General features: G+C 57.3%; 2 protein-coding genes across 4 annotated transcripts in view; one reads left to right on the forward strand and one right to left on the reverse strand.

Moving 5' to 3' along the window:
• The window catches only part of LOC117643678 (unconventional myosin heavy chain 6), a 44464-nt gene that overhangs the window by 14462 nt on the left and 8437 nt on the right, over window positions 1–21565 (forward strand). The window contains exons 3-16 of one of the 3 annotated variants that reach the window (XM_034382694.1): window positions 6815–6877; window positions 14729–14981; window positions 18058–18248; window positions 18336–18554; window positions 18639–18803; window positions 18893–19135; window positions 19222–19347; window positions 19446–19685; window positions 19768–19925; window positions 20000–20215; window positions 20312–20481; window positions 20573–20709; window positions 20793–20956; window positions 21072–21104. In XM_034382694.1, the coding sequence (XP_034238585.1) occupies window positions 6815–6877; window positions 14729–14981; window positions 18058–18248; window positions 18336–18554; window positions 18639–18803; window positions 18893–19135; window positions 19222–19347; window positions 19446–19685; window positions 19768–19925; window positions 20000–20215; window positions 20312–20481; window positions 20573–20709; window positions 20793–20956; window positions 21072–21104 (2378 nt within the window). Of the gene's footprint in view, window positions 1–6814; window positions 6878–14728; window positions 14982–17825; window positions 17946–18057; window positions 18249–18335; window positions 18555–18638; window positions 18804–18892; window positions 19136–19221; window positions 19348–19445; window positions 19686–19767; window positions 19926–19999; window positions 20216–20311; window positions 20482–20572; window positions 20710–20792; window positions 20957–21071; window positions 21105–21565 lie in introns of those variants that run through there. The other 2 variants (XM_034382695.1, XM_034382696.1) reach the window with 2 other exon arrangements.
• On the reverse strand, window positions 15522–17589 carry LOC117643681 (methionine aminopeptidase 1). Its single transcript, XM_034382706.1, has one exon. It carries the CDS (start codon window positions 17565–17567, stop codon window positions 16419–16421), a length of 1149 nt encoding a protein of 382 aa, XP_034238597.1. The 5' UTR covers window positions 17568–17589; the 3' UTR covers window positions 15522–16418.

A 21565-nucleotide genomic window follows, 5' to 3' on the forward strand; every position in this document is an offset into this window, starting at 1 on the left:
CCGCCGCACCGCGGATCCCGAAGGACCGCCTCGTCGCTCTGTCTCTGTCGCACGCACGGCGCGTCCCGTAGGGGTGCGAGAGAGACGGACGTCTCTTCGGAATCGCTGTGCAGGCAGCTGCAGTCGCTCTGTCGGCTGTCGCACGCACGGCGCGTCCCGTAGGGGTGCGAGAGAGACGGACGTCTCTTCGGAATCGCTGTGCAGGCAGCTGCAGTCGCTCTGTCTCTGTCGCACGCACGGCGCGTCCCGTAGGGGTGCGAGAGAGACGGACGTCTCTTCGGAATCGCTGTGCAGGCAGCTGCAGTCGCTCTGTCTCTGTCGCACGCACGGCGCGTCCCGTAGGGGTGCGAGCGAGACGGACGTCTCTTCGGAATCGCTGTGCAGGCAGCTGCAGTCGCTCTGTCTCTGTCGCACGCACGGCGCGTCCCGTAGGGGTGCGAGAGAGACGGACGTCTCTTCGGAATCGCTGTGCAGGCAGCTGCAGTCGCTCTGTCTCTGTCGCACGCACGGCGCGTCCCGTAGGGGTGCGAGAGAGACGGACGTCTCTTCGGAATCGCTGTGCAGGCAGCTGCAGTCGCTCTGTCTCTGTCGCACGCACGGCGCGTCCCGTAGGGGTGCGAGAGAGACGGACGTCTCTTCGGAATCGCTGTGCAGGCAGCTGCAGTCGCTCTGTCTCTGTCGCACGCACGGCGCGTCCCGTAGGGGTGCGAGAGAGACGGACGTCTCTTCGGAATCGCTGTGCAGGCAGCTGCAGTCGCTCTGTCTCTGTCGCACGCACGGCGCGTCCCGTAGGGGTGCGAGCGAGACGGACGTCTCTTCGGAATCGCTGTGCAGGCAGCTGCAGTCGCTCTGTCTCTGTCGCACGCACGGCGCGTCCCGTAGGGGTGCGAGAGAGACGGACGTCTCTTCGGAATCGCTGTGCAGGCAGCTGCAGTCGCTCTGTCTCTGTCGCACGCACGGCGCGTCCCGTAGGGGTGCGAGCGAGACGGACGTCTCTTCGGAATCGCTGTGCAGGCAGCTGCAGTCGCTCTGTCTCTGTCGCACGCACGGCGCGTCCCGTAGGGGTGCGAGAGAGACGGACGTCTCTTCGGAATCGCTGTGCAGGCAGCTGCAGTCGCTCTGTCTCTGTCGCACGCACGGCGCGTCCCGTAGGGGTGCGAGAGAGACGGACGTCTCTTCGGAATCGCTGTGCAGGCAGCTGCAGTCGCTCTGTCTCTGTCGCACGCACGGCGCGTCCCGTAGGGGTGCGAGCGAGACGGACGTCTCTTCGGAATCGCTGTGCAGGCAGCTGCAGTCGCTCTGTCTCTGTCGCACGCACGGCGCGTCCCGTAGGGGTGCGAGAGAGACGGACGTCTCTTCGGAATCGCTGTGCAGGCAGCTGCAGTCGCTCTGTCTCTGTCGCACGCACGGCGCGTCCCGTAGGGGTGCGAGAGAGACGGACGTCTCTTCGGAATCGCTGTGCAGGCAGCTGCAGTCGCTCTGGCGGCCTGGCGGACGCGCGCAGCGCAGTGCAGCGCAGAGCGCCCTATCGGCCGCGACCTACTTGGTGTGCTGCGCGGTGCTGCGCGGTGCTGCGGCGCGGCCAAACAAACAGCCTCGCCTGCTGGAGTGAGGCGGAGCACGCCGCCGACGCCCCGAACGACGCCGTGATGGACGACGCCAAGGAATTGGGCCGCGTCTGCCGCGTCTGCCGCGTCTGCGCCCCGACAGCCCCGATAGCACAAAAGGGCACTTCTCGGCGTTCCTGGCGGGGCAGCCATGGCGGCCGACTGGTGGTGGCTGTGCAGTGCGGGGCGTTACGGGGCCGCCTGGGAGCACATAGGCCGCCATAAAACGGCCAGCCAATGACCCCCGTCCTGCTGGCCCTGGTGGTCCTGCCGGTGGCGCTCCGTGCTCGGTCAGCGCGTCCCCAGAGCCAGGTTGGGGCGCCGCCTCCTTCCGCGTGTCACTGGTGTGCGTCTTCTCTCTCGCACTCTTACAGGAGGTAGAAAGGAAGAGGGAGACACACGACCGCAGAATCGGGAGCCAGGTGGGGCGCGCTGCACCGTGGTGACAACGGGGACAGGGTGCCGAATTGGTCGCCTGGAAGCTGGAAGCGCGCCACTACACTGGGGACTGGGGGCGGTGGGGGGCGGCAAGGGGCGGGAATGGGGTCGCCGAGGGGGGCGGGGAGAGGCATTGTGATGCGCCCCGATCCAGCGGCGCCCCCTCGTACACCTCGCCGCGAACGCCCTGCCAGCCAGCCAGCCAGCCCCCACAATGGCCTCTTTCTTCCCAGCTTTTCTCACCCTTGCCATTGATTGGCCCGGCGGGGCGGTAAGACACTGCCTGGCGCCGAGACGTGCCGCGGTCTCTCTCCACGGGGGCCACGAGTGCGAGAGAGACAGAGTGGTGTTCAGCCTGCAGTGTCTTACCGCCCCGCCGTTTATCAAATTCGGGCCGATACACACGGCTCCGGCCTATCGCCCCCACGCTCGACTCGGGTACGGAGTAGAGAGAGTCGCCCACCTCCAGCGCCCCCTCCTCCCGGGCAGACAGCGCGTTGCGTTGTGGGGCCGTAAAACATTCTCAACAAGGCGGTGGGGACGCTTTGCCACGTTTTGCGTGCAAATGAGTGCATGCCCGCGGACGCGTGGTAACGACGCCCCCGGGCCGCCGGGCCGCCTGGCCGCCTGGCCGCGCACCCATGGCGCCCATGTCGCCTCGCCCTGCCCACCTTGTCGCCAGTTGCCACCGAAACTTGCGGCATTAGAATTCATCAGCGGGCTCCACTTGTCGTCCGGGACTCTCCGTGGCAGTGCAGCAGCAGCGCCCCCTGGCGACGACCGCCGGAAGTAGCGGCTGGATCGCCGGGCCGCCTCCTTGCCCCGGACGGCCCGGACGGCCCGGACGGGGAACTAGGGCGTGGCGTCATCGACCCGCCGCCGCGGGTTCAAATACCCGCACCGCGTCCATGCTTTTCTGTCGTGTCTGTTGACACAGCTCCGCCCCAGCGTGGGCCCCCGGCTTGCTCCTGCTGGCAACCGAGGCTCAATTTGCGTGTTGCGCGGCACTGCCTCTCCAGGAGTCCGCCCGGCCGACCCGCCCGGCTCCACGAAATTGAACAAACTCGATAAGTCATTTGGGCCGTCTTCTCTGGAGGACCCCGCCAGGCACCGCCCGCCGCGCAGCCCGCCCCCTACCCTCGGCGACGTCCAGGACCCTCTCTCCGGTCGGGCCGCGGCGCACAGCGGCACGGCGGCACAGCCCGGCACAGCCCCAGGGCGTGGCGGCGTGGCTCCATCTGCGCGTCCATCTGCCCCTCTGTCCGATCAACCAGGCCCGCCATCTCGAGGCCACGTCTCTCGGTGGCGCCCCCAGCCCCCAGGTGGCATTGGCAGTGAAGCATCGCTTTATTTGCAGAGAGGGAGCTATCGTCGCCACGCCTTGGCAGTGCAGCGAACTGATTGATGGCTGCCCTGGCCTTATCGGAGGCGTCCCACGCTGCAACCTGCCGTGCCCTATCGGCCCTGCGACTACAAACTGCCCTACCACTACAGCGTGCCCTATGCAAGCTGCCCCTGCAACCTCCACTGTGAACTGATTCAGCACGTCGCCCTTTGTCTCTGTCGCACACTTGCGGGACGCCTCGTCAGTGCGACAGAGACAGAGCGACGACAACAATGTGCGGATTCGGTGTGTGCGACCTGCCTTGTGTGTCCTCTCCCTGCCGCCAATCTGGTCCCCCAATCGAATAAGCGAGTGGCGTCCCCGCTACGTTGTTATCTCGTCCTTGGGCCTTCCTCGTTCTTATTTTCTTTCCTTCTCTCTCTCTCTCTCTCTCTCTCTCTCTCTCTCTCCTCCACGTCGCGTCTCCGCAGCGTCGCCCCTTTTCCAATTGATTTAAATTTATCCCAACGCACCTCCCCCCTTCCCTCCCCGCACGCGCGTCTCGTCGGCCCCCTCTCCGTCTAACGGCGCCGTCACGACGCAGCACGCGTCACGCGGGGATCAGCCGGACCACTTTACGAGAGGAGAGGGTTGGCGAGAACGAGAATGGCCGTGTAAAGACCAGTGGAAGACACCGCCGTGCGTGCTGCCCCGCCGCTCCGCCGCTCCGCCCGGCAGCGCGACTTCCGCGCAAGTTTAAGTTAATCAACGAAAGGGCATTTACCTCGTTCATCCCTCCCTCCCTCTTCCAGGCCGGCGGAGCGGGGCTAGCCTCGCGGCGGGGCGCTCGCTCGTTCCCTTCCGCAGGGCTAGCCTCGCGCTGCGCCAACTTATTGCGTGCTCGACGCCGAGCTGTGGCCGGACTGATTCTAAGGGACGCCTCTCTCTCTCTCTCTCTCTCTCTCTCTCTCTCTCTCTCTCTCTCTCCCTCTCTTGGGGCGTCCCGATATAGGTGCGAGAGAGATGGACGGCCGCACTGCGCCGAATCACTCCGCGGTGGAGTCACGACCGGCCTACAGACCTCTACCTTCCGAAAGCACTTGCCAATCCCCCCCTTCATGTCACCTCGCTTGACAGGTTTGTCAACTATTTTCACATGATCATTTTTTTCGCAATGTGTCGCGGCCGGTCATGCCCTGCTCATAAAAGTTTTCCGCAGCCCCCGCGCGCTGGAGTAATTTGTGGCGCCGTGATTCGAGTCAAGTGGGGGGGAGGAGGGGGCCCAGCCGCAGTACGCGTGTTTTGCGTGGACGGAGCACTGAAATGGAGGGGTGGTGAGGGGCGGGGAACACGTGCCGCGAACGCAGGCCTCGACCTTTCGCTGCTGCAGGCCGACTCTAAACGACGCTTTCGTCTCTCTCACTCTCGCGGGGGCGGCCCGTAAGGGTGCGAGAGAGACGAGACACTGTTTCGAAACAGCCCGCTGGCCGCCACCGGGAAACCAGGATGCGCCATGCGCGGCGGTGGCGGATTTCCCCGCCACGAATAAGGGTGTTTCGCTGAAAGGTGCCGAGGGGGTGGGGGGGGGGCGGTTCCGCCCATTGACAACTTCCACGGCCCCCGGCCGCCACCGCGGAAGCGGTAGCGTGCCTGCACACTGGGGCACGGCGGCGCCAGCACACCTCGGCCACGGCCCCCGCGGCCCCACCCCCGTGCCGCCGCCCCCCGCCTCGCTGGCACCCTACTTTACTACCGGTTGCCTAGTTACAGGCGCCCAGGGAGCGCGCCTCTATCGGCGACGAAAGAACGTGCCCTTGTTTTAAGCCCGCTTTTATATCCGCATTCGGCGCAGCGGGGGCGCATGGAAATTCCTAAAGACGCTGGGTTTTCGAGATGCAGTAGCGAGGGCTGGCGCACGCCCACATTGTAGTTCGGATGCCGGATGCACGAGGGGGGTTCGCGTTGACTATCGCGCGACGTGAAATAACAGTGATCCCGCATCCATACTCAAACACGGCGTGGTTGGTGTACAGTAGTGTGTGCCGCGGGCCGGGCTTGCCGGGCTTGCCGGGCTTGCCTTTGTTGATCCACGCCCAACACGACCGACACGGAGCCCTCTGAAGCTCGGCCACGCCACGCCTCGCGGCCGCCACGGTCGCCACGCGTCCGCCTCGAAGCACACGAGTGATCTTCCTTTGAGCGGCACCGGGCTGTGTGTGGACAGCGCTGTGGACACGCTGTGGACACTTGGGGCCGCCAGGCCAGACCGCCACACACGGGGTTATAATAAGTCCACAAGCCGCCCTGCCCGGGGGGGGCAGCCTGCAACGACGAACGAGGAAAAAATCGGCCTAGCTCCCTCGGGAAGTGAAAGGGCGCGTGGGTCACCTTCCCTTTCCCTGTGCGTTAATACACGTCATTTGCGTAAACCCCCTCCCCGGCCGGGGTAACTTTTCCCGCCTCGCGATTAAGGACGCGCCGTTTGAACTCCGACCAATCACGGCGCGCTTCCGAGCGATTGCCCCGCCATGTGCCGAAGGCGATCCGAAGGGCGTAAGCGCCCCCCCCCCTCCCCCCTCCATGGCGCGCTCTCAGTGTTGTTGGTTGAAACAACACTCGGGCGGTTGTCTGTTCCTGGTCGTTCTGGAAAAGCCGAAAAGAAAGGCCGAGAGCGGGGGAGGCTGGCTGGCTGGCAGCAGGGGACCACTAAGGCCGTCTCGGTGCCTTCATTTCCGCTCGGCAAATGACCTCCGGGAGGAGAGGGGAGGGGCGGGGGTTCGCAAAGGCCGTCATCGTCTCGATCGTCAACCTGAAGGGGCTGCAGGGTGACTGTCGCGGTCGGCTTTGTTCGAGTTTGGTGACGCGGCGCTCGGTTGGGGTTGTCCAAACGGGCAAGATCAGCCACGACGGGTAGTCTCCCGCGCCGACCCTTCGACGCCGACCCTTTGACGCTGTCCCTCCGACGCCGTCCCTGGACAGCCCTCCGCGACCACACCCTCCAATCGCATTTTGGGCGCATTGCTGTATTGGCATAGGGGAGGCAGGGTGGGGGAGGCGAGGCGCGCCTGGATTCCACAAACAACACCAAGCCAAAAGTCAGTTCGTTGTTGTTTTCTCTGTTTCCTTGTGCCCGTTTTAAGGAAGGGCGCAAAAAAGAGGATCCCGCTCTTTCATTCGGGATTCACTGCCTTGTGTACCTTGCTGTTGCTGGAGAGGGTGATGACATTTCCAGGCAAACACCCCCCCCACCCCCACCCCGCACCGCATGTGGCGCTCCTGCTGGAAACTCCGGGAAGCCTTTTCCTTTTTTCCCTGTCCCTTCTCGTTTATTCATCCCCTTCTTTTCCCCCTTTTTTTCTGGACGTTTATTGACAGCGGGGCGGCAAGCCGCACCCCGCTTGTCCTGATCCTGTGGCCACGACACTTTTCCTTAACTGCAGCTCAGACCTACACCGGCTCGATCCTGGTGGCCGTCAACCCCTACAAGGAAGTGGAGATCTACTCGCCGGTAAGTCTACCCAACTTTGTCTCATTATTACCAGCTTATTTATCGATAACGCGCTCGTTAATCGAATCACCGCACGCTTAGTTTCTTCCGCTAAGCCAAGTGCGTTGTTGATAGTGTAATTAGGCGTAGCCCATGATGGCGCAGTTAAGGGCTTGCCCTGTGTGTTCGGGCCGACCTCTGCTGAGTGTGTGCGTCGGCGTGTGTGTGTGTGTGTGTGTGTGTGCGTGCGTGCGTGCGTGTGCGTGTGCGCTTACCGCGGACGCTAGGGGCCCAGACTTAGTGTATTAACATAAGTCCTCAGCACAGCTGTTTGCATGTATTACCGCGGGGGCGAGTCCACGAAGGATGGCGGGAGAGGACGGGGGGCCGTTGCGGGGGCCGTATGACCAAGCTCAAACTCCACCACTACTGATTCCAAGGGAGGGGCTGGACCCACTACTCCGTGTACTGTACCACGACGGCGATCGCCTGCCAGCGAAATCAGTTTCACTGCATGAAGAGGGCGCTGAGTAGCGATTCACGGTCGCCATAACATTGCCTTGAACAACGGTTATTCTGAGCGGCTGGTTCTTTTCCCGAGTCCACCGCCGTCGCGGTGTGTAATGGCGTGGCCTCGGGGCGGGGCGGGGCCCGGGGGACGGCGTCGGTATTTCTGGTGTCATTGCTGAGGGAGTTAGGACCGACGGCATCGACCTCTCCCCAGCGCCCTACGCCGTGCGCCTCACCGTGCGCCCTGCACCGCGTCCCGCAGACTGATTCCGCTTTCGCCGCTCTGTCTCTCTCGCGCCTATACGGGACACGCCATCAGTGTGACAGAGACAGAGCGGCCCTCCTCGCCTCCCTCGCGGAGCCCTCCTCGCCGCGACGTTCAGACCAAACGAGCAGCACGTCATCTTCCCCCCGGGCTCGAATGTCCCTCCTCGGCAGGCAGGAGGGGCCTCCCCGCCGCCAGCACCGCCGGCAGGCCGATTCAGAGCACTGCTTGCGTCGCTCTGGCTCTCTCGCAGTCGTGGGGCGTCCCGTTGGGGCGCGAGAGAGACAAGCGACGATGCACTGTTCGCTCCCCGTCGACGTAAGCAGCAGCGTCATCAACGTCTACCTGGCCGCTGCAGTGCCTGCAGTGCGAGCGACGCGACGCCCCCGCGCAGGCTGCTGACTTGACTGGCCGAAAGGCAAATTCGGACTCATTTGAATTCCTCTCCTGGTCGGGCCGGCTGGCCGAGAGCGGCGAGTTGGCAGCGAGTCAACAGTCAGCGCAGCAGAAAGACGTGTCGTAGTCCGGTTTCCGGTGGAGTGCGTGCCGCGTGCCGCACGCGCGTGCCTCCTGCGCCGCCATGACACGCGGACGATGGCACGTGGCCGATCACACGTGGCCGGTGATGATGACGCTTGGACGTGGCCGATGACAGCAGCCACTCGGGGCAGCAAACGCCCGGCAGGTAGGCCACCACCGCCCCGCGACGCAGTGGTGCCGCCGGGTTGCCTACCTCGCAGGCTGTGGCGTCTGCTTCCAGTGCTTCCGCCGCAGCAGGCTGATTCCGATACTTCGTCGCCCCGTCTCTCTCGCACTCACGCGGCGCACCGTAAGGGGCGCGTGAGAGACAGAGCGACGAAGTCCTGTTCCGGAAGCAGCCTGCAGCGTGCGGAAACGCTGGAAGCAAGCGAAGCAAGCAGAGTCGCGTACTTCCGCGAGGGGCGCCGGGACCATGAGTGTCGCGCCACTGCCCATGTGGGCTAATTTATGTGTGGAAAGTGCACCATGAGTGGCCTGCAACCCCGCCGTGGTGGCCCCCCCCCCCCCCCCTAGAGTATGTGTTTGTCGGGGTGGAGGCTCGCCTCGCCACATATTCATCAGGCAGATGTGTGACCCCCGGAGCTCTCACGCGGAAGGGACAAAATCCTGGAAACAAGGGGAACGGCATACGGCCGGCAGCAGCGGGCGAGGCCGGGCACAGCTTGTGCGGGCGGGGCGGCTGGGCTGGGGTTGTCCGGGAGAAGATGACGTCTGCCTCCGGACTCCGGACCACCGATTCAATAATGCAGACCGAGTTGTGCTTCTGAGGGACTTGGAAAGTTTGGCGTCGGCCCGAGCCCCGAGGAGCCAGCACTGCCGGCAGACGGCATGAGTTCGCCTCGCCGCGCACGCGAGGCTACATGCCTCGAAGAGAGCCTCACTTTGATTTTCCATTTTTCATCGCGACTGTCGTTTACGATCTACCATAATCATCCTGGACGCTACTGTACTCTCCCCCCCTCCCCTCGCCCTCGCGAGCGCGATGTAAAATTTAGACTTCCGATGCGACCGCGCGCTCTGGCGGTGCCCCCGGCATGACGGATGTAAAGGGCGACGTTTCGAGTCGCAGCACGTCCACGCATTGACTTATCCCGGGCCGGGGCTGCGACCGCCCTCCACACTGTGCGCCCCGCCGCCCCGCCCCGTGCGCCCTCGCCAGGAGGGTGGCCTGGCCTGCCCGTGCTGCCGCCGGATTGTGCGCAAACCTGGCGGGCTGATTCCGAAGCAATGTTCGGAATCGGCCCCGGCGCCGTGCAATCCCTGTCTAAGTCGCGCGGAATGTAATTCCTTCTCCCGCAAACACAATGGGACTGAATAAAACACGCCGCCGCCGGCTGGACACGAAGCAGATTGATTTCGCCGTCGTCGCTTGCTTTATTGGGACTGAGTGTGTGTGCGTGTATGTGTGTGTGGAAAGGGGGTGGAGGGCTGCTTCGGCGAAAGAGTTCCGTTTTTCTTTTTTTTATATATCCGTGAGGCATTCCATTAGCACCGGGGGAGCGTAGTGTATTATTTTGTGGCGCCTCCGACAACGCAACCCCTCTCTGGGGGCGGGGCGGGGCGGGGCGGGGCGGGGCTGACAGCTGACGGATGGCGTGGCTGGCCTAGGGCAGCCTGCCCGGGGCCTTACGACCGAATGCGCTGCGCGGGAACAAAAGCCGCTGCCTTTCGCGGCTCCGCGGCGCCGCGGCCGCTACACCACAAGTCGGCTGCAGCTGTTGCAGCTGCCGATGGCCGAGCAAGCGGGGCAAGCGTCTGAGGCAACGAGCAGCCCGAGCGGCAGCAGAAGGCGAAGGCAGGCAAGGCAGCCACCCCCTCTGGGGCTCCACGTCGTCGGTGGCTTATCCAGGGTGATAATGGAAAGGCCTGCCGCCCCCGCCGGCCGCGTCCCGCCCAACCACTTCCAGGGCCTGACGAAGTAAAGCAATAACAAGGCCGGAGCCTGCAGCCTGGAGGCCTCCCTGGAGAGCTGGAGGGCGGCAGGGCGCCGCGGCGCCGCGTGTGTTGCCCTGCCCTACTTTACAGCCACGCCCTAGCGGCCCCAGCTCGCTGCACCGCCCGCCGCGCCCCGCCGCGCCCCGCCACTCCGCGTGTTTGCACTTCCTTGACCTGGAAACGGCTGGCCCGGCCGAGTCCTCGACACACGTCACTTGTTGACGTCCTCGGGGACGCGGCCGGGGCGCGCCGTCAAAATCGCGGGACTCGGATTTGAACACTGTTGACACTGTTGGAGGGAAGCGCGCGCCTGTTCCGGCCGCCGGCAGTGCGTTTCAGGGGCTGGTTGGCGGCGTGGAGGACGTCGTCGGCCGCGGCCAGGATGACGACGACGACCACGACGTCGCCCCACGTGGTCCGCACCGCCAGGACGCCGCCAGGGCGTGCTCGCTTGCGCACGCCACGCAGCCCGGACTTGGGCGTGGCTGGTATCGATCACCTAGTTCCGCAGCTTCCCGCTAGCGCGCCCGGCGCTGTGGCGCCCTGAGGCCCCCGGCCGGCCCACCCCTAGGTCCCTAGGTCCGCCCCCACCGCCCCCAACGCCCACTCGTGCCTCAAAGCATTCTCAGATTAAGTCAAGTGACGCCGACGCCGGCCGTGGACTCTCGTGGCCAATGGGGTGCATGACGGCAGCTAATCTTCATTTTTATGAATAAACCGAGGCGGGGCGGCGCGGTGCGGGGAAGGTCGCCGACCGGGAGGCCGGCCGAAGCAGGATGAATGGACGCCGAGCCGACATCCCCGCCAAGGCCTCCAAGGCCGCCAAGGGGATGAGGGAAGCGCAAGCTGCTCGGGCTGGTTCGCACCAGTCCTGCCACCGCCGGGACACCGGCCTGGAGTTAGAGAGAGAGAGAGAGAGAGAGAGAGAGAGAGAGAGAGAGAGAGAGAGAGAGAGAGAGAGAGAGAGAGAGAGAGAGAGAGAGAGAGAGAGAGAGAAGGGGAGTTTTTGCGAGCTGGCCGTCCTAGAGTCTCGGCCACTCGGGCTGGGAGGGTCTCTGCAGTGGGACCGTTTACGTCTTCATGGCTCTCGCCTCGGATGCTGTTTTTGCCGCGGCCTGGTCCGGCCTGGGGGCCTCCACACAATACGACACATCACGCGACAACCCCAACCCCGCCCAACCCTCGTCTCGCTGGACAGTGTGCGCGTGTGTGGGTGTGAGTGTGGTCGGTGGGGGCGTGTGTGGTGGTCCGAAGCGAGAAATGAGTGCTACCTACGCAGCGGAAAGCCAAGCGGCCCGAGGTGAACGCCCCCCATTGGGCCAACCCCCCCACCCCCACCCCCTTGCTGCCCCTGTTGCCCCCCTCGCTTGGCCCTCCCCGCCCGCCACGCCCTGCGTTCCACAGAGTTTCCCGGGGATGACGTTGTCTGCCCTGCTGGCTGATTCCGAACACTCTGCTGCCGTCGCTCTGTTTCCCTCCCACTCATGATGGTGCCCAGGCGGTGCGAGGGAGACAGCACTTTTTCTGACAGTGGCGCGGTGGACTCGAGTTGGACGTGCTGCCTGCACTGCAAAAAGGAGTGCGGTCCGGCAGGCTGGGGCAACCGGGGGCGTCGGGGCGCATGTGGTCGAACTGGCAGACCGCTAACGGTGGTTATTCGAGCCAATTTGGCCCTAACTCGGTTTACAGCGGGACGAGCGGGACGAGCGGGACGAGGGCGAGGACGTGGACGAGGGCAGACTCTAGATAAAGCTCCCCGCCGTGCCCCGAGGCGACCCCCGCCTGTCCAACGTGGTGGACGGGGGCAGAGCGCACTTCCCGATCGAGGAAAGAAAAAAAACAACAAAAGAGGAGGGCTTTTTAAAAAAGGAACGCAAATGAAGAACACACCAAAAGAGTAAAACACCAAGAAGGACGCACTGAAAGAGGAACGCGAAAAACGGCCGCTCTAGAAACGAGCGTCGCACACTCGGTTTCTTACACGAAAACTTGAAACAGGTTTCGGCAAGTGGCGTGGTTCCACGCGGGGGCGTAAGTAGGTGGCGCAGTAAGGGCTTTTCCACTTTGCGTTGATTAAACGGAGTTTCGCTGCGCGGCCCTGCTGCTGTACCCGTGACCTGGTTTCCTCGCCCTGAGTGCGCGCCCGTGTACCGAGCTGGCCGGGCGGGGCGGGGCGGGGCGGGCATGGAAGATTATCCGAGGGTGATCCTCCCCGCCGGACTTGGCCGCGGACCGCGTGCTCCTGTTCCCGCCTGTTGGATGCCCCTTGCCGGCCTAGCCCCGTTCGTCGGCCATGACTCCGATCCAATCTTCCGCTGGCTGCTTCACTTTGGGAACGGAGAGAGAGGCCCGAAAGGACCCGCGGAGGGGGAAAATACTGGGCGGGAAGGGAAAGCCCCGCCACAAGCGTTTCACGACATCGTTGTTATTGGGCCTACGTTCTCTTTAAAGCCGATTTAACAATCACTGTAAAATTTTTGCTCTTTTCGGGATCGGTTGCCAGCCAAGGGTCGTTTGCCAGTGTAAGGGCCCGGTCCTACACGGCGACACCCTCGCGGCCCCGCGCCCTGCGCCCTCGCCGTCAACCCTCATCCGGTGTCCTCTGGCCGGGTTCGAGGGGCGCGCGCAACCCATGCCCCCCCCCCCCCCCATCGACGGCCCGGCATTCACACCTCGGCGGAAGCCGCCCCGGGAATTCAATTTCCACGAATTAGTCGCGAGGGTGCGGCCGGTCGGCGAGTACCCGCCGTGGAATAAAATTCCACAGCGACCAGAAGAACGGTGCGCTGAATATTCCAGATTGGCCGTTTTTCTCTCAGGGTCCGCGGTGGGTACACTGAATGCCGGTAATTCGATTCACGGAAGAGAGAGACGGAGAGCGCCCCCATCATCGCGGCCCGTGTTCGAATACCCAGCCCCATTTGCAAAGGCACCCTCGCTTTGTTTCGGACCCCATTCAGGCAGTTCATCCGGTCCATTCTATCCCATTCAACTATCTCGCCTCTCCGTCTATCCGCCCCCGCTAGCTCTATCCCTTTCTACTCCGAGGGGCTGCGGCGGGAATGAGGCGAGGCCGGGCGACGTCGCGGCGTGACGTCGCGGCGTGGAACGCGTGGCCCTGGCGGCACGGGCAACAGCCCGGCGGGTAGGGGAGCGCGGGGCCGTCCGCCGCGCGGCCTGGTCGCCTCGCCAGGCGCTGAGCGCGCTGAGCGCCCCCACACACTGCAAAGCGCAGCGACTCCCCTCTGTCTCTCTCGCACCCACACACGGATCGCCCCGCGAGTGCGACAGAGACAGGGCGACACGGGACCGCGTTCGAGCACATAGCCTGCTGCGTTTATTGGAAGGCCGCCGCCTTTGTGCTGATGGAATTCAATTACTATTTTCATTTTTTCCGCGTCTGGCGGCTTACTTCTCTCCCATCTCGCGCGCAGACAGAAAAGAAAAGAACGCGGTTATCGGCTGGTGGAGCCTTTAGCCGGGGCGTCGTGTCTCTTTGTTTGTGGAAAGGTCACTGTTTGGTCATGTTTGCACCGTGGCGTGCGCTCGCGCTGACGAACGTGTTGCACCCCGTGGCGTGGCGTGGCGTGGCGCCGGGGTGAGTCACCCACCGGCCTGCTGGAGCCGGACACAGCCAAGTGCCCCTGGCCTGGCGGGCCTGGCGTGCAGCGCGGCGCCCTAACCAATCAATATGACCAGGAGGCTGATTCCGAACAACAGCGCTCTGTCTCTGTCTCTCTCCCTCTCTCTCTCTCTCTCTCTCTCTCTCGCTCTCTCCGCGCGGCGCTCCGAAGGTGTGCGAGAGAGACAGAGCCCGTTGGGCAGGGCAGCGTGTGCTGACCACCGGGCCCGCCGGTCGCTTTTATGAATTAAGGGTGTGCATGCGGGGCGCGCAGCACAGCGCGCGGGGTGACGGTCGTCATCGGCTCGTTTATCTTTGTCGTGTCAGCGGCGCGCCCTCTGTGTGTGTGTGTGTGTATTTGTGTGCGCTGCAGGTGCGTGCGGGGACAGGGCGCGCCCAGCTGCGACCCTCGCGCCCCTCGCGGGGCCTGGGGCAGCCTGGGGCAGCCTGGGGTCGCGGAGGGGAAGGGGTACCGTACGTTGCACGCGAGAGCACGACCCCGCCGCCTGCCTCCCCGGCTGCGTGTGAACCGCTGTGCGAACGGGGCCAGGTCACCGGTGGCGGCGGAGGGTCGAAAGCAAGGTATCAAAGTGACGTTCCCATGCGAAGACTGTGGCGAAAGGCCCGGTGATCCTCCCTTCCGTCGTAAAGCTCGCGAGGGGAGAGAGAGAGCCTCGCACCCTCAAACGCGCGTCCGGGCCGACCGAACGACGCACGCCGCACCAGACACCACCCCTCCGGCTCCGACCCTCGACCCAGCCAAATGCACAAGTCGATTACTGCAGTAAACCGGGTAAAGGACCCAACTTGCGCTCCCTAGACCTCCACGCGACGCTCCTCAGAGCAAGAGCTCCCTCGGGATGGAGCGAGAGTTTTACGGTGTCGCCGGGCAGTTAGGCAACCCTCTGTCTCTCTCGCACGCCGACGGGACGCCCCGAGAGTGCAACACAGCGCGGCGTGGACGGCGTTTGACGAGTTGCTTTCCGTTTGGCTGCTGCAGGAGTTCGTGTTCAACTACCACGGCCAGAAGCTGGGCCTTCTCGAGCCGCACGTGTTCGCCCTGGCCGAGGCGGCCTATGCCTCCCTGCAGGCCGCCAACGAGAACCAGTCCTGCGTCATCTCGGGCGAGTCCGGCGCCGGCAAGACGGAGACCACCAAGTTCATCCTGCAGTACCTGTGCTCCGTCACCAGCAACGTGTCCACCTGGGTGGAGCAGCAGATCCTGGAGGCCAACACCATCCTCGAGGCTTTCGGTGCGTACCACAACTTTCTTCTTTGAACGCATAACACTTCTCCTGAAACAGTTTACAGGGCTTTGAATGGGCCGGTCGGTCCTTTTCCACGCTTTCTCGGTGCTGTCTCTTTCTCCTGACCCCAAGACCACACCACCCCCACCCGCCGCGAAGCCCCACCTTGCGCGCCCTCCGGTACGGCTAGCCAGCAGACTGAATCCGAGAGTCGTTCTCTCTCCCTCTAGGCGTCTCGTATAGGTGCGAGAGAGACGGGGCGACTCTCGGAATCAGTCTGCAGGGGCCTGACGGCCTGCCGGGGGGAAAACGACAAGTGGGCCAGCGCGCCGGTGCCCCCTGGCCCCCATGACCCACAGAGCCCTGAGCAAGCCCCTGAGACAAGCAGTTTGTAAACACACGGCTAGCGTTGCCTCGCCGCCAGCGACCCGAGCCCCCTCACATGCAGGGAAGACCGTCACGGTAGGCCTCTCCTCTGCTTTGCATTCTAGCAGATTGGAAAGTTCTCTTGGGATAAATGTGAGATGCAGAAAAAAAAAACGCTGGTGTCGATTTATGACTTTATTTCACAATTCCACAGGTCTTAGGCATGAGGTAATCTGAAAAGTGTCAATAACGACGAACAGTAACAGCTTTTCAAGTTCTCAAATGGGCTGGGGAAAATTATTGCCATAAAGAACGTAGTTTGTAATGACCTACACAAACAATGGTTCAAGAAATAAGGCACAAAGTTTGAGGGAGAAAACAGACTGAGGCACATTGATGAAAGGAAATGATCATTTTAAGCAATGTTTCTTGACAAGAAATTGTCTAAAGCTATTTATTAATAACTATAAACAAGATGTACAAAAGGTAAAAAATAATGTTAACAGGTACATAAATTTAAATGTTGAAATTCAAGAATCAGCAGAAATGTCATTGTCAGCTTGTACAAGGTCACCTGATACGCAATAAGAGGGGATACAAAAATTGATTCCTATAAAATAATTGTAAATAAACTCCTTAAAACCATTCAATTGTCGATGAATGCTCAACAGATGACAGAATCTATCAATTCTTGAAGCAAAGATCCAGGTCCCCATAAAACTAGATTTTTGATTCATAATTTGCCACAAAGCTGTCAGTTTACATTTATTGTGACTAGATGCCATAGTGACATTTGGTATATTGCTGTCTCAAATATTTTATAATACTATTCAGCACAACATGTTTCACCCAACACACCATCAAGTATGAGTGGCTGGGGCTAAGGACAGTTCAGTATATCACAAATATCAAACATTTGTAGTTCCTACAAAAATATAAACAGCAGTTTCAAGAAAAATCTTAGTAAGTTGACAGGGACCATCCAAGCCACTGGGAAGGGCCTAGAGTGACAAAACCTTCACAAGAAAGAGGAATCCCAGATCTGCACCAAATCTAATACAGCCTTAACATCAATCATTATTGAGCCCCAATTTGGTCCATGAAGTAAGGTCGTCCATTGTTATTCAAACGACGAGTCAAAATTTCTACACCTGTATCAGTTACTAGCAACGTTTCTTCAAACTGTGCAGATAGGAGACCATCAATAGTCACTGCAGTCCAGTTGTCAGGCCATATTTCATCTCGCCAACTACCTTGAGATATCATAGGTTCAATAGTGAAGCAGTGGCCTGGCTTCATGACACCCACCGCTTTGTTTTTGGCATAATGTGGAACACTGGGTGCAGTGTGGAACAAGCTATGAATGCCATGGCCACAATAACTACGCACAACAGAGAACCCATTGGCCTGAGCGTGCTTTTGAATGACATTACCAATCTCTCGATACTTCTCTCCTGGCTTGACTATCTCAATAGACTTCTGCAGGCACTCCCACGTTGTTTCAACCAGCTTCTTCGCCTCTGGCTTGGGTTCGCCCACAAAGAACGTCTCATTCAGATCACCATGGTAGCCTCTGTGGTACACGGTGACATCAACGTTGCAGATATCCCACTTCTTGAGGGGCCTCGTGTCAGGAATACCGTGGCAGATCACCTCATTCACAGACGTGCAGCAGGACCTCGGGAACTGGATGTAGTTGAGGGGCGACGGGTAGCACTCACGCTCCACGCAAGCCTCGTGCACAATGCGGTCGATCTCGTCCGTTGTCACTCCGACGTCGATCACTTTGGCCGCCTCGTCCAGCACCTCGCGGCCCAGCCGGCACGCCACACGCATCCCCTCCATCTCCTCGTCGTCCAGGGCCTTGATGTAGGAGGCGCCCTTGACGCGCTGCTCGGAGATCGGCACGCCCTCGGGGTGGTCGGCATAGTCCGGCCTCTGGATGTGCTTGGGCACGGTGCGGGGCGTAGTTTGGGGGAACGGCCGCAATCGCCCAGTGTACCGGTAGCTAGGCCATGGGTTGTACTCCTTCTCCACCTCGCTGGTCTGCTCACCCTGAGCAATCTGGTGGATCACCTTGTGCTTTTTCCAGCTCTTCTTGAAGCACTCTTGAGAGCAGAAGTAGGAGCCCTGGATGCCGAGTTTGATACAACTTGGACATTGCAATTTAGCAGGAGCATCGCAGCCCGGAGATTCACACATACGTCCAACCTCGATGGTCGCCATATTGCTTCTGAGCAGTAGCCGTTCCGGACGGTATTGCCAACACACGATCACACAAAGTAGTCTTACAAGCAGTCTCTCGTGGATAAAATTTTTTTAAGAAAGTAAAATTTAAAGAAATTTTATCTCTAGATAAAGAAATAGAATGTGGCCTTTCAAAATTAGTTCCTAAATGCTGTTTACGCAGATTCTAGATTTGTGTTTGTGGGGTTGGTAATATTCCTGGCTCAGTCATTTGTCCTCCAGTTCGAGAAGGCGTCGCCTAGCCCAACACTAGTGCGCGAATTCTCAAAACATTCGAAACTAGTTTAGTTCAGTATGGTTTATGTCGGGTTTTTTAATAAAGTCAAATCAGATTCATGTTTTCTAATTTTCTTTGAGGTAACAGTGTTTTTAATTATAAGGGTTACACTGTCGCACTTGCCATCCCCTCAAAGCTTTATTTTTCTAACCCAAAAGTGTTATCTATTTTTTTGTTTATTTCTGTTCACAGGCAATGCTAAAACTGTCCGCAATGATAACTCGTCGAGGTTTGGGAAATTTATGCAAGTTTGTTTTGATAACCGGTGGATGATAAAAGGATGTATCATTCAGGACTACCTGCTCGAACAAAGTCGAATAACATTTCAGAGTCCTCAAGAACGCAACTATCATGTCTTCTATCAACTAGTGGGTGGTGCTAAGGTAAAGAAACATCGAACTTTTATTTTTTTTTTATAAATATTTTGAATTTTGTTCTTTTAATTACCATCAACTTTTGTTTCATTACAGAACAACAAAGAGCTTGCTGACCAATATCATTTAAGATCAGCAGACTTTTACAAATATTTAAATCAATCTGGCTGTACTACTATTGAAGGTGTTTGTGATGCAAAGAAATTTGACGCACTTCGCCTTGCATTCAATGTTGTACACATTCCATCCAGTATGGTGGATGGCATTTTTGGTGTTTTGTCTGCTATTTTATGGCTTGGAAATACAGTTTTTGAGGTCAGTACTTATCAATTCAACTTGCGCTGCACTGGTTTGCCTCCTTTTAAATTTTATTTAATAAGTATGTAACTCTTTTACCAGGATGTGGATGGTGAACGTTGTGAGCTGGCTGCATCAGACAAAGAAGTTGTAAATAAAGTTGCTCAGTTATTAGGTCTTGAAGAGAATGAAATTGCTCAAGTCTTGCTCAAAAGACAAATTAATGTCCGTGGTAATATTACTGAAATTCCATTAAAACTTCAAGAGGTAAACTATTTATCTTCAGTTTCTTTAATTAATCTTGTTTATTAGAACTTACTTGTGATTTATTTATTTTTACCATTTTTGTTCTTCAGGCGGATGAAAACAGACATGCTATGGCCAAGGCTCTCTACTCAAGGACATTTGCATGGCTTGTGAACCACATTAATACGTGCACCAATCCAGGAAAAGATGCTCAAAGATTTCTTGGTGTTTTAGATATTTTTGGTTTTGAGAACTTTGCTGTAAACTCTTTTGAGCAACTCTGCATCAACTACACCAATGAGAAACTCCACAAATTTTTCAACCATTATGTGTTTGCATTAGAGCAGGAAATTGTAAGTTAAATAGTGTCGTCAATATTAATCCGCTCCTTATGTGATATTCAAAGTCTCTGTTCATTTTGTACTGTCTCCTCTTCCAGTATCGACAAGAAGAAATTCAGTTTTCTCACATAACATTTACGGATAACACATCCTGTTTAGAACTTGTGGAACGACCTCCCAGGTGCATTTTGAAATTGCTCACAGAACAGTGCCACATGCCAAAGGTACAACATCTTATCCTACATATTTTTTCCCTCAAACATTTTTATAACTCTGTGGTGTGTATAAATAACCTGTTTGATTTTCAAATTTTTATTCTCAGGGCTCAGATCTTGCATATCTAAACAATCTCCACTCTGAATTTGATAGTCATCCACAGTATGTCAAAGGAGAAGACAAGAGAAACTGGGAGAAAGAATTTGGAATCGTCCACTATGCTGGGGCTGTGACGTATAATGTTACTGGATTTGTAGACAAAAACCGAGATGTGCAGCAGGACGTATTCTTTGACTTTCTTTCACGGTCCAAAGTTGACTTTGTCCAAGAACTCACAGCTTTCCAGGCAAGAAATAATTTTGAAATTCCTAAGCTGCCAGTGGCATTCGTTTTAAAAACATTTGCCAATCATATTTTATTCTATTTAGGATCTGCTCAGCTGCACAACAGCTAGAATGGGTAATGTCAATGGAGGCACCCAACAAACAATGGCTAGAGGCACTAGCAAGGGAAAACCAACAGTCAGTGATACTTTCCGCCACCAACTACAGGCACTTGTAGATGTACTTCAAGCCACCAACCCATGGTTTGTTTTCTAATTTAAATTTTTAATTTCTTATTCTACAAATTTTGTTTGTAACTATAAACCTTTGTGTACAGGTATGTCCGCTGCATCAAACCCAATATGCACAAGGCTTCCAACAATTACAATGAAGCTCTTGTTCTTGATCAACTGAAGTACCTTGGTATGCTGGACATTATTCGCATTCGTAAGGAGGGCTTTCCTATTCATTTCACCTTTGAAGATTTCATGGGTCGCTATGGTTGCTTGTCCAGAAATCGCAAAAAGCAGCCAAATATTAAAGACGCAGTGAGGTAAAGAGTAATCCTAAGTAAAATAGTATATAACTGACAAGATATTGAAATTGATGCTAATACTGAACTGTTTATTTTGTTTGGTTGCCAAACTAGGGCCCTGATCAAACAATTTGAAATCCCTGCAAAGGAGTGGCAGATTGGAAAGACTAAGGTGTTTTTGAGGGGGTGTGCTCATGAGCCATTGGAAGATGCACGCATGGTACTCACAAACAAATGTGCTCTCATCATTCAAAGAGTATGGAAAGGTCATCGCATTAGAAAAGGTAATAAGCTCAAACACTTAATAATTTAATTCCAAAACTTAAAACAATATTGCAGTTAATTTTAATGTTCTATTCGTTTTTCCCTCCTCAGAGTTTGTCAAAAAGCGCAATGCAACCATGATGCTTCAGCATGCATACAGAGGATGGAAGCAAAGACTATCATTCTTACAAATGCGTCGTGCTGTGATTGTTATCCAGTCTCATCTTCGTGGTGTCTTTGCTAGAGAAGTAAGTTTGCTCTTCCTTTACAACTATATATTTAATGTAGGTTTTTCTTGTAGTCCTAGTAACACATTCTGTTTATCCTTCAGGTGGCAGCTGCTTTACGTGAAATGCGTCGGGTTGAAGAAGAAATGCGCAAGCGAGAAAAACTAGAAGAAGAACGGCGACAGAGGGAGTTGGAGCGTGCTGCTCGAGAGCAAGAACAAGCACGGTCTGAAAAAGAGTTGCAACAAGAACTTGAAGACTGTGAGAGGTAAGTTTGCCATAAATGTCGTTTTTTAATGAAGTCTCAGCCCTATGACTGGGACTTGAAAGCAAATAAGAGAGTTCAGATGTTTCAATCAACTGCATATTTTTTTTATTTCAAGCCAATACAACGGCTTGAGTGGAATGGAGGCTGGGTGAGTTCACATACTTCAGGAACCAAACAGTATGGCCTTCTTTTGGCCCAGAAACTTCTTTCCTTTTTTCCTATTCACATCTGATTTCTGTTGCTGCACCCTAGCTTCCTGTAAGAAGTACAGTTGATCAGTTTCAGTTACTGAGCAGTGCTTGATGAACCAGACTGTTGTAGCATTGTGTGTGCATGAAGTTGAATTTTCACTTGTGACTTATCTTGTTCTGTAGTTTTTGGCATATATTTATAGTCTTTTCATAATTCAGATCTACTACAGATGAAAAACTATGGTTGGCAATCTTCTTATGCTACATTTCTATTTAATATGGGTAGATAGTGCTTATCTGAACTCAATTATATTGCATGTGCTCTGTACCGCTCTGTATTTTCAGAATTCATCATTCCTTATTCCTTTGCAGTAAATTAATCTTAAATCTAATTATTTTAAAATAAAACTTATATTAT

The sequence above is a fragment of the Thrips palmi genome, unplaced genomic scaffold (assembly GCF_012932325.1).
Source record: "Thrips palmi isolate BJ-2018 unplaced genomic scaffold, TpBJ-2018v1 HiC_scaffold_17, whole genome shotgun sequence".
Classification (NCBI taxonomy): domain Eukaryota; kingdom Metazoa; phylum Arthropoda; class Insecta; order Thysanoptera; family Thripidae; genus Thrips; species Thrips palmi.